General features: G+C 40.0%; 3 protein-coding genes across 3 annotated transcripts in view; 1 reads left to right on the top strand and 2 right to left on the bottom strand.

Annotated features, from left to right (window-relative positions):
- Nucleotides 1-2675: 2675 nt before the first annotated feature.
- LOC134321590 (T-cell ecto-ADP-ribosyltransferase 2-like) lies at nucleotides 2676-3479 on the bottom strand. Its single transcript, XM_063003396.1, has 2 exons — nucleotides 3411-3479; nucleotides 2676-3335 (listed from the first exon to the last, which is right to left on the bottom strand). Exons 1-2 carry the CDS (start codon nucleotides 3477-3479, stop codon nucleotides 2676-2678), a joined length of 729 nt encoding a protein of 242 aa, XP_062859466.1.
- Nucleotides 3480-6000: 2521 nt separating this feature from the next.
- LOC134321588 (NAD(P)(+)--arginine ADP-ribosyltransferase 2-like) lies at nucleotides 6001-8157 on the bottom strand. Its single transcript, XM_063003395.1, is given in 3 exon segments — nucleotides 6001-6011; nucleotides 7505-7925; nucleotides 7927-8157. Coding segments are annotated over 3 exon segments (663 nt in total).
- Nucleotides 8158-11915: 3758 nt separating this feature from the next.
- ryr2a (ryanodine receptor 2a (cardiac)) overlaps nucleotides 11916-17812 on the top strand; it is a 206236-nt gene continuing 200339 nt past the window's right edge. The window contains exon 1 of the mRNA XM_063002781.1: nucleotides 11916-12004. Within this exon, the coding sequence (XP_062858851.1) occupies nucleotides 11957-12004 (48 nt within the window). The 5' untranslated portion in view covers nucleotides 11916-11956. The remainder of the gene's footprint in view (nucleotides 12005-17812) is intronic.

The raw sequence follows: 17812 nt of genomic DNA, 5'->3' as shown, positions 1-17812 counted from the left end.
GAAAATCTCAACTCGGCGTCAATTCTAATTGGTCCATCGCGTTTGATTGACATTCACATCTTCCAAATGTAGACATTTTTGTTAAACAAGCCAGAAATGCTGCTAAATGTTCTGTGTGTAAAAGTGAAAATAAAAACAGCAGTTGTGTATAAGTGTGATGTTGTAGGTTCTGTATTTATAAATGAAGTGTTATCACCCACAATTCTCACTTTATGAGCTCTGTGCTGCTTATGTGCTTAAGAAAGCAAAGAATGTTTCCTTATAAGGTAATACATGTAGAATAAACCAATCAGCAAAGAGTTTTATAATGGGCGGATATCACTTTAGGACTTTAGACCAGTTAAGTCTAGTATGTAGTGCTGTCATTGTCATAATGTAATAATGTGTTGTAGTTCTTGAAGTCCCTGCACCGTGATGTTGGTCTTGTCTTGGGGCTAATTTTGTCTAAGTCCTGTCTATAGGTCCTAAACAATGTATACAATGTATGTTTTTAATAGTGACCCAAAGTTTGGATGCTTTATGTTTGTCATTTTAAGCTGATCAGCAGCAGAACCACAGATATACCAGAAGCTTATCAGGAAGATGAATTCAACACAAGCAGGTCATTTAGATGCTTTATTTATTGAATATTGAATTTGAAAAGCACATAAAATTGAAGTAATAACATTGGCTCAGAGCTAGAAGTACAAGGTTTGGTTATAAGGTCCAGCTCACAAAGATATTAAGTAATAAGCAAAGTTAATTAAAAATGATACAAATGCAAAATACAGTCACAGTAATTGTAAACATAAAACTTAGTGTATATATATATATATATATATATATACAGTGTATCACAAAAGTGAGTACACCCCTCACATTTCTGCAGATATTTAAGTATATCTTTTCATGGGACAACACTGACAAAATGACACTTTGACACAATGAAAAGTAGTCTGTGTGCAGCTTATATAACAGTGTAAATGTATTCTTCCCTCAAAATAACTCAATATACAGCCATTAATGTCTAAACCACCGGCAACAAAAGTGAGTACACCCCTAAGAGACTACACCCCTAAATGTCCAAATTGAGCACTGCTTGTCATTTTCCCTCCAAAATGTCATGTGACTCGTTAGTGTTACTAGGTCTCAGGTGTGCATAGGAAGCAGGTGTGTTCAATTTAGTAGTACAGCTCTCACACTCTCTCATACTGGTCACTGAAAGTTCCAACATGGCACCTCATGGGAAAGAACTCTCTCAGGATCTTAAAAGACGAATTGTTGCGCTACATGAAGATGGCCAAGGCTACAAGAAGATTGCTAACACCCGGAAACTGAGCTGCAGCACAGCGTTTTAAAAGAGCAGGGTCCACTCAGAACAGACCTCGCGTTGGTCGTCCAAAGAAGCTGAGTGCACGTGCTCAGCGTCACATCCAACTGCTGTCTTTGAAAGATAGGCGCAGGAGTGCTGTCAGCATTGCTGCAGAGATTGAAAAGGTGGGGGGTCAGCCTGTCAGTGCTCAGACCATACGCCGCACACTACATCAAATTGGTCTGCATGGCTGTCACCCCAGAAGGAAGCCTCTTCTGAAGTCTCTACACAAGAAAGCCCGCAAACAGTTTGCTGAAGACATGTCAACAAAGGACATGGATTACTGGAACCATGTCCTATGGTCTGATGAGACCAAGATTAATTTGTTTGGTTCAGATGGTCTCAAGCATGTGTGGCGGCAATCAGGTGAGGAGTACAAAGATAAGTGTGTCATGCCTACAGTCAAGCATGGTGGTGGGAATGCCATGGTCTGGGGCTGCATGAGTGCAGCAGGTGTTGGGGAGTTACATTTCATTGAGGGACACATGAACTCCAATATGTACTGTGAAATACTGAAGCAGAGCATGATCCCCTCCCTCCGGAAACTGGGTCGCAGGGCAGTGTTCCAGCATGATAATGACCCCAAACACACCTCTAAGACGACCACTGCTTTATTGAAGAGGCTGAGGGTAAAGGTGATGGACTGGCCAAGCATGTCTCCAGACCTAAACCCAATAGAACATCTTTGGGGCATCCTCAAGCGGAAGGTGGAGGAGCGCAAAGTCTCGAATATCCGCCAGCTCCGTGATGTCGTCATGGAGGAGTGGAAAAGCATTCCAGTGGCAACCTGTGAAGCTCTGGTAAACTCCATGCCCAGGAGAGTTAAGGCAGTTCTGGGAAATAATGGTGGCCACACAAAATATTGACACTTCAGGAACTTTCACTAAGGGGTGTACTCACTTTTGTTGCCGGTGGTTTAGACATTAATGGCTGTATATTGAGTTATTTTGAGGGAAGAATAAATTTACACTGTTATATAAGCTGCACACAGACTACTTTTCATTGTGTCAAAGTGTCATTTTGTCAGTGTTGTCCCATGAAAAGATATACTTAAATATCTGCAGAAATGTGAGGGGTGTACTCACTTTTGTGATACACTGTATATATATATATATATATATATATATATATATATATATATATATATATATATATATATATATATATAATGTGTGTGTTCTTATATTGGTAACCTTAAAATGCCTTTAAAAGAAAAACATTGAAAATATACACTGTTCAGCCATAACATTAAAACCAGTTCTACAATTACTGATTGTAGTCAGAAAAAACGAATGACCCAAGGTATACGGACCATTGAACTTTATTAAGACGTACTGTTTGAAGTGCTAACTAATGTACAGTTCATGTTACTGAATCTTCTAGTGCTCTGGAGTGTGTAAAGAACATCACAGTCCTCCTGCTTTTCAGTAACGTTTGTAATATTAAATACTTCATAAGGTGGGATGAGCACCTCTTGCTCACCAGGGAGAATTGAAAAATTGGCTATGTTTGCACCAAAGCATGTGTGAATTTTAAAACATGATTTATTGCCAAATCCCTCTAAGTTTGGTATTAATGAAGTTGATGCAAACCTGTCAAATCGCATCTCCTGGCCTGTAACGTTTGTAACAAATGAAACAGTGGTTTTGCGATAAACGTCTGTGCATTCATTAAGTGTAAGATTTTGTACAGCACGTGTGAGCAGGTAATGAAAGGTTTTATACTTGAATTCATTTGTATAATTTGTTCTCCTTGTACTCACTGCAGCGTTAAACTCAGAATAAAAATCCTGGACTGTATACATTTTTATAATTTTCTCAGTAATGTTTTTAATGTTTTCAAAATTTTCCCAAACTATTGTACAGTTTTCATTGGATTTTAATTCTTCTTGTAGATTGTTCTTTTTAATCCATTCCTGCATATATTTCTCACACCCTTCATACTGGTCGTCAACAGAATCTGATGCCATGTCCAGTTGATACGGCTACAAACAAGAAAGACATTGTAACCACATTTATCACACTTATGAAAATAATACAGTTTAATGCTGGTAACTCACCCCGCTGGTGACGGGTAAAATAAAGACGAGGATGGTGAAGAACATGATGATTGAGGTTTTACTCCACATTATTCCTGTTGATATAAAATGAACAATTCATTAATGTTGCTACAGACTTCAGACAAAGTCAGATTGGACGGCTCTGTTTGTCTGTTTGCTTTGCCCATCATGCATCTGACTCATAACGGTTCCAAGTTAACCATGTAGCCCATGAGTTCTGCTAAGTTTTGCTAAAACACTTACCCCCTGGAGTACGTGTATCACTTTGCAGTCAATGTTCACCTTATATATGAAATTGTACATTAAATATGAATATAAAGTTATATATATATATACACAGTGGGGCCAAAAAGTATTTAGTCAGCCACTGATTGTGCAGGTTCTCCTACTTAGAAAGATGAGAGAGGTCTGTAATTTTCATCATAGGTACACTTCAACTATGAGAGACAAAATGAGAAAAAAAAATCCAGGAAATCACATTGTAGGATTTTTTAAGAATTTATTTGTAAATTATGGTGGAAAATAAGTATTTGGTCAATAACAAACAAGCAAGATTTCTGGCTCTCACAGACCTGTAACTTCTTCTTTAAGAAGCTTTTCTGTCCTCCACTCGTTACCTGTATTAATGGCACCTGTTTGACATCGTTATCTGTATAAAAGACACCTGTCCACAGCCAACCATGGCCAAGACCAAAGAGCTGTCGAAGGACACCAGGAAGAAAATTGTAGACCTGCACCAGGCTGGGAAGAGTGAATCTACAATAGGCAAGCAGGTTGGTGTGAATAAATCAACTGTGGGAGCAATTGTAAGAAAATGGAAGACATACAAGACCATTGATAATCTCCCTCGATCCCGTGGGATAAAAATGATCATGAGAACGGTGAGCAAAAATCCCAGAACTACACAGAGGGAGCTGATGAATGACCTGCAGAGAGCTGGGACCAAAGTAACAAAGGCTACCATCAGTAACACACTACGTCGAGAGGGACTCAAATCCTGCAGTGCCAGGCGTGTCCCCCTGCTTAAGCCAGTACATGTCAAGGCCCGTCTGAAGTGTGCCAGAGAGCATATGGATGATCCAGAAGAGGATTGGGAGAATATCATGTGGTCAGATGAAACCAAAATGGAACTTTTTGGTAAAAACTCAACTCGTCGTGTTTGGAGGAAGAAGAAAAACCCAAGAACACCATACCTACTGTGAAGCATGGGGGTGGAAACATCATGGAGTGGCCTAGCCAGTCTCCAGACCTCAACCCCATAGAAAATTTGTGGAGTCCATGTTGCCCAGCGACAGCCCCAAAACTTTACTGCTCTAGAGGAGATCTGCATGGAGGAATGGGCCAAAATACCAGCTACAGTGTGTGCAAACCTGGTGAAGACTTACAGGAAACGTTTGACCTCTGTCATTGCCAACAAAGGTTATGTTACAAAGTATTGAGTTGAACTTTTGTTATTGACCAAATACTTATTTTCCACCATAATTTACAAATAAATTCTTTAAAAATCCTACAATGTGATTTTTCCTCATTTTGTCTCTCATAGTTGAAGTGTTCCTATGATGAAAATTACAGACCTCTCTCATCTTTCTAAGTAGGAGAACCTGCACAATCAGTGGCTGACTAAATACTTTTTGACCCCACTGTATATATACTGTATATATATGTATATGTGTATGTGTAAACACTTATACATTTAAAAGGTACAACATTGCATTTGTGATCTCAGACTTTTGGCCCCCACTTAGTGTATAGAAACAGTATTATCATTAAAGTTAAGTAGTTCTATCATACTTACAATTCTGGGTTCTGCAAATCCTCTGGAACAGTGAAAGTAAATCTATGTAAAAAGAAAATATTGGCATGTTCTTTTAAAGTCTAAAGTACAGATAGTGAGACTCTATATTTCTCTGCAGAGGTTAGATCTTACTCATCACACCGCGGACGTATTATGTCTGAACTTCAGTTAATCTCTATTTATACTGATCACTTAGAGATAGAGTGTGGAGTATTAGGGGAAGAGTATTTCACCAGAATAGGAACTGGTGAAAGCATGTGGTGTCTATTAAAAAGTAAAATTCTGCTTGAGCAGCGAGTATAAAACATACGTCCTCTTTTTCTTTGAATAAAAGCATTAATAGATGGTGGTTTGGTATTGTTCCTTTCTTATTTTTTTTGCTTGACTACAAGCAGAGGTAGATAGAGTACTTAAACGTCTTAATCAAATAAATATATTGTTCTTTCAACACTGTAGTCATTAATATAAAAGAGTTAGTCATGTATATACTCTTCTAGTAGCAAATTACATCTTACAGAGGTGTGTCCTGATGTGCAACGTTTACTTAAATGACCCGTACTGTAGTACTAAACCCTCTAGGCCAGTACTTGAACAACATGATATAGTATAATGCATTTACATATATAGTAGGGCATATACTATACAAAGACAAAGACACGAGGAGAACATGTACCTGAGAATTCTCATGCAAAACCCAAGGACCTTATTGCATTTTGGTTAGATTCATTTTATTCAGTTCATTATTAATATGTAGATATGACTAAAATGTATTCTGCAAGCTGTATACTGATCTGATCATTTGTGACCTATTAGGAATGGTTAGACCCGAGGTCAAGCTCAGATGGTGTGAAAAACAGGAAGCTTTAAATGAAGTGTTATATCACCCACAATTCTCACTCTATGAGCTCTGTGCAGCTTATGTAAGAATGAACCAATCAGAAAATAGTTTTATACTGGACGGATATCACTTTAATACTTTAGACCAGTTAAGTCTAGTATGTAGTGCTGTCATTGTCATAATGTAATAATGTGTTGTAGTTCTTGAACACCCCTGCACCGTGATCTTGGTCTTGTCTTGGGGCTAATTTTGTCTTAGTCCTGTCCTAAATATTTTTATACAATGTATGTTTTTAATAGTGACCCAAAGTTTGGATGCTTTATGTTTAACTTTTGTGAAATTAATATTGGCATTTTAACATGGCACAACATTTTAAGTCATTTTAAGCTGATCAGCAGCAGAACCACAGATACACCAGAAGCTTATTAGGAAGATGAATCCATCATGAGAAGGTCATTTAGATGCTTTATTTATTGAATGTTAAATTTGAAAAACACATAAAATTAAAGTTATAACATTGGCTCTGAGCTAGAAGTACAAGGTTTGGTTATAAGGTTCAGCTCTTGAAGAAATTATGTAATAAGTGAAGTCGTAAAAAATGATACAAATGCTAACCTTAAAATCAGCCATAACATTAAACCAGTAGTTCTACAATTACTGACTGTAGTCCATCTATTTCTCTGCATGCTTTGTTAGCCCCCTTTCATGCTGTTCTTCAATGGTCAGGACCCCCACAGGACCACCACAGAGCAGGTATTATTTAGGTGGTGGATCATTCTCAGCACTGCACTGACACTGACATGGTGGTGGTGTGTTAGTGTGTGTTGTGCTGGTATGAGTGGATCAGACACCGTGTCCACTCACTGTCCACTCTATTAGACAATCCTACCTACTTGGTCCACCTTGTAGATGTAAAATCAGAGACGATCGCTCATCTATTGCTGCTGTTTAAGTTGATCTTCTAGACCTTCTAGTGGTCACAGGACGCTGCCCACGGGGCGCTGTTGGCTGGATATTTTTGGTTGGTGGACTATTCTCAGTCCAGCCGTGACAGTGAGGTGTGTCTGATCCACTCATACCAGCACAACACACACTAACACACCACCACCATGTCAGTGTCACTGTAGCGCTAAGAATGATCCACCACCTAAATAATACCTGCCCACTCCGTGGGGGTCCTGACTATTGAAGAACAGCATGAAAGGGGGCTAACAAAGCATGTAGAGAAACAGATGGACTACAGTCAGTAATTGTAGAACTACAAAGTGCTTCTATATGGTAAGTGGAGCTGTTTTTTTTTTTACTTTTTTTTATTTTATTTTAATAATTTCACCTTTTTTAAGATCTTTTGAAGGTTTGAAATCTTGTTTTTCAACTTTTTAAAGATTTTTTTTGCAGGTCCTATGATTTTTTTAAATGTCTGCTTGACAGACGTGCTGTTTAAGGAACTAGCTAATGTACAGTTCATTTTGCTAAATCTTCCAGTGCTCTGGAGTGTGTAAAGAACATCACAGCTTTCATGGTTTTCAGTAACATTTGTAATTTTAAATGTTTCATAAGGTGGGATGAGCACCTCTTGCTCCTCAGGGTACAGTGAAAAGCTGTCTATGTTGGCACCAAAGCATGTGTAGATTTGAAAACATGACGCATTGCCGAAATCATACAAGTCTGTCTTTAATGAAGTCGATGCAAACCTGCTGAATCGCATTTCCCGGCCTGTAACGTTCGTAACAAATGAAATGTCGACTCTGCGAAAAACTTCTGTGCATTCGTTTAGTTGAAACTTCTGTACAGCACGTGTGAGCAGGTAATGAAAGGCTTTATAAGGAAAATCTTTCATATAATTTGTCCTTCCTGTACTCACTTCTGCATTAAACTGCATTAAAAAAATCATTGGCTGTATACATTTTCATGATTTGCTCATTAATGTCAGTAATATTTCTATAGATCTTCCAAACGTTTGTATAGTCTTCACTGGAATTTGATTCATTTTTTAAAGTATGGTCTTGACTCCATGTGCGCATTAAACTTTCACACCATTCATACTGGTCGTCAACAGAGTTTGATTCCATGTCCAGTTTAATCGGCTGCTTTTGCCAAAAAAAAGAAGACATTTTTACCATGCTGTTTATTTATCATGTTTATGGAAATAAGGCAGTCTGGTGCTGGTAACTCACCTGGCATGTAAAAGGTGAAATAAACACGAGGACGGTGAAGACGACGTCTGTTGTGGTTTTGCTCCTGCTTGATATGAAGTAAAAGCAGTTCAGTATAATCAGTTTGTAGGTTCTGTCTGTCTGTTTGCTGTGATGTGTCCATGTCTGCCTCCTAATGGTCCTCAATTGACCTTCCTAAAGATTGTATCCCATGCATTCCATGGACTGGACTATAAACGTTGAACAAAATTTTGCTACAACAGAAAACTCTAATCGGCTCCACTTACCACATAGAAGCACTTTGTAGTTCTGCAACTACTGACTGTAGTCCATCTGTTTCTCTACATGCTTTGTTAGCCCCGTTTCACGCTGTTCGTCAATGGTCAGGACCCCCACAGGACCACCATAGAGCAGGTATTATTTAGGTTGTGGATCATTCTCAGCACTGCGGTGACACTGACATTGGTATGAGTTGATCAGACACAGCAGCGCTGCTGGAGTTTTTAAACACCTACCTACTTGGTCCACCTTGTAGATGTAAGGTCAGAGACGATCGCTCATCTATTGCTGCTGTTTGAGTCGGTCATCTTTTAGACCTTCATCAGTGGTCAGAGGACGCTGCCCACAAGGCGCTGTTGGCTGGATACTTTTGGTTGGCGGACTATTCTGAATCCAGCAGTGACAGTGAGGTGTTTAAAAACTCCATCAGCATTGCATTGCACTGCACTAACACACCACCACCATGTCAGTGTCACTGCAGTGCTGAGAATGATCCACCACCTAAATAATACCTGCTCTGTAGTGGTCCTGGGAGAGTCCTGACCATTGAAGAACAGAGTAAAATGAGGTTAAAAAAGTATGCAGAGAAACTGATGGATTACAGCCAGTAATTGTACTGTAGAACTACAAAGTGCTTTTATATGGTAAGTGGAGCTGATAAAATGAACAGTGTGTAAAAACAAGGAGGTGGTTTTAATGTTATGGCTGATCGGTGTATATGAATATTAATGCAATATAAATATTTTGTAAAGAAAAACTTAAGTATTAGTATTTGTACTAGTGGTTTCAGACTTTTGGCCCCCACTTAATGTATAGAAACTGTAATATCATTAAAGTTAAATAGTTTAATCATACTCACAATTCTGATTTCTGCAAAGCCTCTGGTATGCGTCTCCCTTCTTAGTCATAGAAATAATGAATTCTCTCAACCGTTCTGGGGTGGGGTTCAATATTTCACCAGACTAGTAACTTTGGTTCACTTTAAATATATGCTGACTGTTGAAAAGAAAAAACTTCTGCTTGGGCAGTGACTAAAACTTAGAAAGAAAGCATTTCTTAGTTTTCAGCTAAACTATAAGCAGAGGTGGATGGAGTACTCGAAATCCTCAATCAAATAAATGTTACATTTACATTTTCAGCATTCAGCAGACGCTTTTATCCAAAGCAACTTTCAATTATGACTGAATACAGTTTGAGCAAGGAGCTTGTTCAGGGGCCCAACGGTGGTGGTGTGGCTTGAACTGGCAACCTTATGATTACTAGTTCAGTATCTTAACCAGGGAACTACCACTGCAGTATTATTTGGGTTGTTGATCATTCTCAGCACTGCAGTGACACTGACATGGTGGTGGTGTGTTAGTGTGTGTTGTGCTGGTACGAGTGGATCAGACACAGCAGCGCTGCTGGAGGTTTTTAAATACCATGTCCACTCACTGTCCACTCCATTAGACACTCCTACCTAGTCGGTCCACCTTGTAGATGTAAAGTCAGAGACGATCGCTCATCTATTGCTGCTGTTTGAGTCGGTCATCTTCTAGACCTATTCTCAGTCCACCACCATGTCTGTGGTGGTCCTGTGGGGGTCCTGACCATTGAAAAACAGCATGAAAGGGGGCTAACACAGCATGTAGAGAAACAGATGGACTACAGTCAGTAATTGTAGAACTACAAAGTGCTTCTATGTGGTATGTGAAGCCAATTCTTTCATAAATCCTTGTCACTTAAAGTTACTGTAAATTTTCCAAATCGTATTTCATGACCTTTAACATCTGCACTGAACGAAAGCTTGATTCTGCGAAAAACAGCAATGCAATTCTTTACTTTTTATTTTTGAATGTTGCATGTCAGCAAGAAAAGAAAAGATAAGAAGGGAAGTTACTGACAGAATCAGTTCTACCTTCGCTCATCTTCATTCTGAGATGATCTCCTCTCACTGCTGCAGACCCCGACCCTGACTGAAGAGGGCCATACCTAACACACGTCCACTTCTTATCAACTACGGTGATAAGAAGTAGCCGACTACTTCTTGTCACCTGCACAAGACCGGTTTATATGGAGATCCCAGACATCCCAAAAAAAAAAAAAAAAAGCTGAAAAACCTCTCGCACACACCAAAAGATATGGGTGATGATAGAACTTTTAGGAGCTGCTAACTGAGCTACTACGCTAACTGTTCGCGTCACAAACACATAGTGCACTAGATAGTGTGAAAGATAATAGATTTATGTTACTTACTTAGTGCGCTAGATAGTGTGAAAGATAATAGATTTATGTTACTTACTTAGTGCGCTAGATAGTGTACTAGATAATAGAATGATGTTTCTTACATAATGCTTTAGGTAGCGTATTAGTTAACAGATTTAGGTTCCCTACATAGTGCACTACATTGTATATCAGATAACGGATTTATATTCCCTACATAGTGCACTAGATCATATTTTAGATATGAATTTATGTTCCCTACACAGTGCACTAGATAGTTTATTAGATAACACATTCATGTTCACTACATATTGCACTAGATAGTGTATTAGATAACACATTCATGTTCACTACATAGTGCACTAGATAGTTTATTAGATAACACATTCATGTTCATTACATATTGCACTTGATAGTGTATTAGATAACACATTCATGTTCACTACATAGTGCACTAAATTGTATATCAGATAATGGATTTATGTTCCCTACATAGTGCACTAGATAGTATTTTAGATATGAATTTATGTTCCCTACTTAGTGCACTAGACAGTATATTAAACAATTGGTTTATGTTCCCTACACAGTGCACTAGATTGTATATCAGATAACAGATTTATGTTCCCTACACAGTGCACTAGATTGTATATCAGATAACGGATTTATGTTCCTTACACAGTGCACTAGATAGTATAACTAGATGATGATTTGTGTTCCTTACATAGTGCACTAGATAGTGTATTACATAATTAATTATGTTCCCTACACAGTGCACTAGATTGTATATCAGATAACGGATTTATGTTCCCTACATAGTGCACTAGACAGTATATTAGACAGTTGACGCGTTTGTGTGCGTTCTTGGCCGCTCGTTTTAGATTCCGGGAGATTTTATTTGACTTGCGAGCATCAGGGAGTCGCTATGTATATGCGGGAGACTTCCAGGACTTCCGGAAGACTTGGGATGTCTGCGTACTGCGACCCTGACCATGATTAAGCCTTTGGTTCAGTGTGTTGGAATGCAGCAGGGTCAGGATGAGCCGTTAAAATTTAAAAAATTTAAAAAATTTGAATCCTAACGGTCGGCAGAGGGCGCCGTCTCACCTATTGGCTGAAACAGGCGCACCTGCCTGATCCCGCCCACTGAACACGCTCACGTCCAATCAGAGCCGGTTATTATAATATTCCGTTATTCCCCGTTACGTTCCGTTATTTCTCAGTCAGTCATATCACGGTCCGGTACTGATTCAGCACTCTCTCCTGCTGCGGCTCCACAATGGCCGAGGGAGGAGAAGCCGAGGATGAAATCCAGTTTTTACGCACTGTGAGTACTGCAGAGGCTTCATTCTACTCTAATATTAACCGGGTGGGTTTAATTCAGCGGTATGTGGAGGTGGCTGGATGTGAGAGTGCTGCGGCGTTTGATAGTCGGTCGCCTGAGGTGTGAACCAGCGTCGGTCCCCGTCGTATTAACGGCTTTTATTTCATAGAAATGCACACCTGATATAATTCAGTGTAAAAACGTGTATATTTAATTCTCTGTCGCTGTTTTACACACTCATACACACACACACACACACACACACACTGCATGTTTGCGCAGGGAGAAAATGATGCAGTAACATTTACTCTCCATTAACCCTTTAATGCTGCGTTCAAGGGCCACTGTGAATGAGGGCTTTAAATGTTCCTTAAGACTTGAATATCATCACACAGCTCATCACGTTGCTGCTCTCTAATGGCATTCACAACTTGGGTCAGTGATGAGGGAATAGAAGCTGTTGGAGTCAACTGGTTCTTCCCTCAGGAATCACATTTAAACTCCATTATTAAGTCAAAAGTGATTGCTTTGGGCTATTATATTGGATTCCATATCACACAGTACAGTAATGCACCACAACATGACAAACTGCAACCAGGGCATGTAGCCTTCATAGGATTTAGCAGATGCTTTTGTCTAAAGCGAACACAATGCAAGTTATGGGATTGAGGCAAGGCCGTAATCGCAATATATATTGGGGGAAACGTCTTTCCACCCTCCCTAATATGGTGGTGTAAAATTATAAATAAATGTAAGGATCCATCAGTGTTGCCTTAGTTGTTGATATGGCAGGAATGCTTTAGAACAGGGGTGTCGAACTCATTTTCACCGAGGGTCGATTGTAACGTATCCTGCTGTGATTGCAGTCACATTGCTGTTTTTCTTGGAGGCTGAATTCTGCATTTATATTGTCCTACTTTACCACAGACACGGCCTCATAACACAAGAGACGCACCGGTTTCTCTTCCTGAAGCACAAACTTGTTTTCACTTTCATAAAATTTCCTCCTTATGCTTAATTTTCTTACTTATCTTCTTGTACATTTTAGGATCATGTGTAAATATGTGTAACATCATCTACTGGCGGGATGTGTCACTTTGCAGGTCACAAAATCAGTCTGCATTTTGAGAGATGCAGTTTATTTAGGATTTTACAGTGTATTTTTAAGACAATCATTCTGCCCTCACTAATAGTTTATCCCCCTTGCTCAGCTAGACAGACAGACAGACAGACAGCTCCCTTCAGAATACAGTCGGTTTATTTGCTTCCCAGCTGTGTGAGACACTGTGTGCACCAGAATGAAGTAAAAATAAAAACAATAAAGAACTTAATACAGTAAAAGCACACAGCTGTAGTCAAGTGTTACATCTGGTACAATATGAGATTTAACCAAACGTAAAATAACGAGTTAAAATTTTGTGTAAAGTTACTTATTGCTATAGTAACGGTAACAACAGTATTTAATTACGGTAAATTTGTAACTAAAACGCTGTGATATACTCACTAAACATTTACTAACAACTGAGAATATAAACGCCACTACTTACAGACGATGCTTGGGTATTATATTGCAATATAATTATTTGTATTTATTTATTATTGTTTACATTACTGACTACGCTACCCCGCGTTCTTTTGCCGTAAAAGTCACATGGCTTCTTAGCGAAGGTTAAAGTTAGTTGTCATGACTACGATGTCACGTTGTCTCTTAAAGGCGCAGGAGCGCATAAAATTATAAGCGCGTCTCTGTAACGACTCGAACCATCACAACAATCATACAGTCGTTTAAGCTCTCGCGGGCCGGATCAAATGACGCGGCGGGCCGGATCTGGCCCGCGGGCCTTGAGTTTGACACCTGTGGTTTAGAATAATAGACCTCCCCCCTTTTTCCATTATTGGGTTAAGATCACTGATCAGCTGCCCAACTGTGGCATTGGCATTGAACAAGTGACTAAGAGTGACTAAGTGATTAAGAGTCCAGTACCTTAACTCCTAAACCACTAATTGATCTCTGACTCTCTCAAACATCAATACTCAAACAATACCAATAGGCTTGATCGGGCACTAATAATAATAATAATTATCGCCGCTCAGTTGGCGCAGCGGTAAAAAGAAACGCGCTGCAACCAGGGCTGGATTCTGAGAACGTGGTATCGAATCCAGCCTTGCTTTACCGGTTCGAAGCTGAGTGGCTATATGAGCAACGATTGGCCGGTTGCTCATATGGGGGGTGGGACAAAGAACCGGATGTGGGTCTCTCTCTGTCAGAATGCGATTGCGTTCTCTGCCGGCTGATTGGAGGCGCTTACACAGAGATGGGAGAGGGTGCCCTTAGGGTGTGTCTCTCCGCATGCAACGCTAGGTGGCGCCAAACTCGTCAATGTGTGGGTGGCAAAGATGCATCTGGCTGCTGCTCGTGTTTCGGAGGGGATACGGGTTAGCTTCAATCACCTCCGTCAGGGCAGGGTTCGGCATAGACAGAGAGGAAGCACGATGCTAATTGAACAATTGGATGCGGAAAAAGGGGTAAAAAAATAAAAAATAATAATAATAATTATCCTGTAAATGTTGTGTTACTGCATTTCACCTTGTAAATCTGGGGATGCTCTATTCAAGTTGTACATAACTTCCAGAGAGATGCTCTGTATCTGATCAGAGCTGCTATGTTGGGATTGGATTAAGACATCCCTAAATAATAATGCTAATAAGAATATTAATTACGCAGCTGAGACTTGCAACAGCCCACAACTGCAGGGATCCAGGATTTGAATCCCAAGCGATGCTACCCACTGGTCGGGCTGTACATACAGACATGGTTGGCTGTGTCTGAAGGGGGGATTGGGGTATCTTGTGAAGGGTGTATTACTGCATTGTGCACACGTTGTGCATAACTCTTAGAGAGACGCTCTGTATCTGATTCAGAGCTTCTGGGTTGGGATTGGATTAAGGCATCCCTAAATAACAATGCTAATAAAAATATTAATAACGCAGCTTGGAATTGCAATGGCCCAGGATTTGATGCCCCAGCGGTGCTACCGGCAGACATGATTGGCTGTGGGGGGGATGGTATCTTGTAATAGGTGTGTTACTGTATTGCTCCTTGTAAATCTGGGGAAGCCAGACCCATCATGTCCCAGACCAGTATAGAGTGGTGGTTAAAACCTGCGAATAAAATGGCACTGCTGAGATTCTAACCCTTGGTTTAAATGGTTGGTCAGCTTAATAATATGTGTATATGTGTTATATTACATTTACATTTACATTTTCAGCATTTAGCAGTCGCTTTTTATCCGAAGCGACTTACAGCACTGTGACAGTATAGTGTCTAAGCAATTGAGGGTTAAGGGCCTTGCTCAGGGGCCCAACAGTGGCAGTCTGGTAGGTGTGGGGCTGGACTTACTAGTCCAGTACCTTAACCACTAGGCCACACACGTCCCTTTTTAATGTGTTGTATCAAAATATCCCGAATACCATAATGTAACACACTTCTGTTTTTAAATAGATAAAAGGAGTTTAGCTTTGAGTTACCAAATTCGTTATTACCACCAATGTGTTGGTTAATTACAGATTAATTACACATACAGAACATTTCCACCTTAAATCACGCTAATATACGAGCCCAAAGCAGTATCATTGGACATTCCCTGAGTGCCGGATCATCTGCACATCTTAATGAAGATCTCCTTCTAATTCAATATGACGGTGTTAATTAGAGTGTGTGGAACAGGTCTCAGGTTCATCATTTCTGTTATTATTGTCGGTGAGTTAGATATGAGGCTTATGGTTTTAAGATCGTCTGGGCCTCAGTGTCACAGCTTTATAGATGACCTTCTGCCAGTCCAATCCAGTCCACAGTGATGGTGCAATACATGTGCACATCAAGAACCAGTATTAAATGTGTGTGAGTGAGACCCCTGGTATAAGGAATACTGTGCTTGCCGCAGATCAAAACTTGGTTACGTTGGTATCTTTAACCTCCAGTCAGGTTGGACTAGTATTAGGGTATACTCAAGATGTTTCCCACTTCAAGAGACGCTCCTCTGTGGTTGTATTCTGTTTAAATCGATCATCCCGAGAAAACAGAAGCTTACTATATGCCTTTCAGCAACTCAGTGGAGGTCTGATGTCTTCTCACCTTGGTGTAACAAGCATGTGAACCTTTGTTATTCACAGTAGTGATTTGCCTACTCTGTGTGTACTTGTACTACTGTTAGCCCTTTTCCACCGACGCGGCACGGAGCCCGTTCCGGTTCCAGACAGCGAACCAGCGGGCCAATCTGGCACCACAGAATACTTGGTTTTTCAGCCCGAACCGTGACGTCCGTCAGTGGGCGTGTCATGTTGTACAGCACAGCGCGTTAGCAACAATGGCGTCAGCTGGTGTCTCGTATGGAGCTTAATGCTGCATTTTTATCTTTTAAAGTTCACCTGATTCAATTTTGAGCCAGTTTGCCGCTGATATTTTCAAAGCGCCTTTAAAAAGGTGAATTGTGTGATATAACGTGGACCCGGACAGAACGAAAAACGCTTAACGTGAAAAATGAAGCGTGAAGCTTTTTCAACTCCGTGAAGTAAATCCAGTTAAACACAGATAGATGTTGTATTTTAGAGTGGATTTGATGTTTATTTCACACAGATTAATGTTCGTGTTGTGGAACTTTAGTGATCTTTCTAGGGATGTCCCGAACCGATCTCAAAGATCGGGATCGGGGCCGATCAAGGCATTTTTTAATTGATCGAAATCGGCTTCATTAAACCCGATCTTAATCCCGATCTTTTGTGTAACGTCAGCATGTCCGCTGTGTGGAAATACTATAAATTGAAAAGTAAAACAAGTCCAGCAGTGAAGTGTAACGTCTGCAGTGTGAGCGTTTCACGAGGCGGTGGGAGCAGAGCCGCGTTCATGTGTGAGAGTGTGCGTGAGTTAAGGATCACACCGGTTTACAAAACAACGTAGTGATGCACTCGTTTAATAAAGAAATAAATGCACGGTATATTCACTAGAGATGTACCGATCAGGGTTTTTGGCACCGATTTCGATCTCCGATCTCCTTTCAGGGCGATCGGCCGATAGCCGATTCCGATCGGGCGGAGGGGGGGTTGTTTGTGCCTTTAAGAGATGATCTGTTTAGTGTCGCTAAGTGATTCATGAGTCGATTCGTTTTCATGCGATGCGTAAGTTTCTCTTCTCGGTTATCTCTCCGTGTTTACTGTTATTAATTAAATGTCGTGGTTTTAAATAAACACCAGCTACTACAGAACAGTTTGTGTGACTCTCTTACATTATAAAGCTTAATTAAAAAGCTTCATTAAACTGCTATTACCACAGATCTGTAACCGAGTCAGACTCGTTCCGTCTAAAAGTTTTCTGATGATCCTAAAATTTCAGCAGATGATCCTGAACTAACGAATTTGGTAATGAATAAACTTTTGCCTCTGATTGGCTCTGTAACGTCTTCTGTTCTCATCTACATCACAAGCAAGAACCGCTCACGATTTACCAAAGTGAACCAGGAGTTTATATAACGTGCTGATAGAATCGACTCAGATGTGACCGGGTTGAATTATCTTTTTAAAGTAAATATTACAATCAGCAAAATTGCATCATATGTATGATGCACAACGTTAATGATGTTATTTTAGGTCATGAAGAGCTTTCACGATGGTTTCTGTACGATTGTTGATGAATGGTGATGTGATGGTTGGTGCTTTGTAGCTCAAAGTCTGGATCAATCCACTGAGCTGTTAACTTAACGTGATCTTTATATATCACACGATCGGATCGGCTACTTTTAGGAAGTATCGGCCGAT

Source organism: Trichomycterus rosablanca, chromosome 10 (assembly GCF_030014385.1).
Source record: "Trichomycterus rosablanca isolate fTriRos1 chromosome 10, fTriRos1.hap1, whole genome shotgun sequence".
Taxonomy (NCBI): Eukaryota; Metazoa; Chordata; class Actinopteri; order Siluriformes; family Trichomycteridae; genus Trichomycterus; species Trichomycterus rosablanca.
Note: the sequence above shows the minus strand (reverse complement) of the source record. Positions and strands in the feature narration are given on the sequence as shown.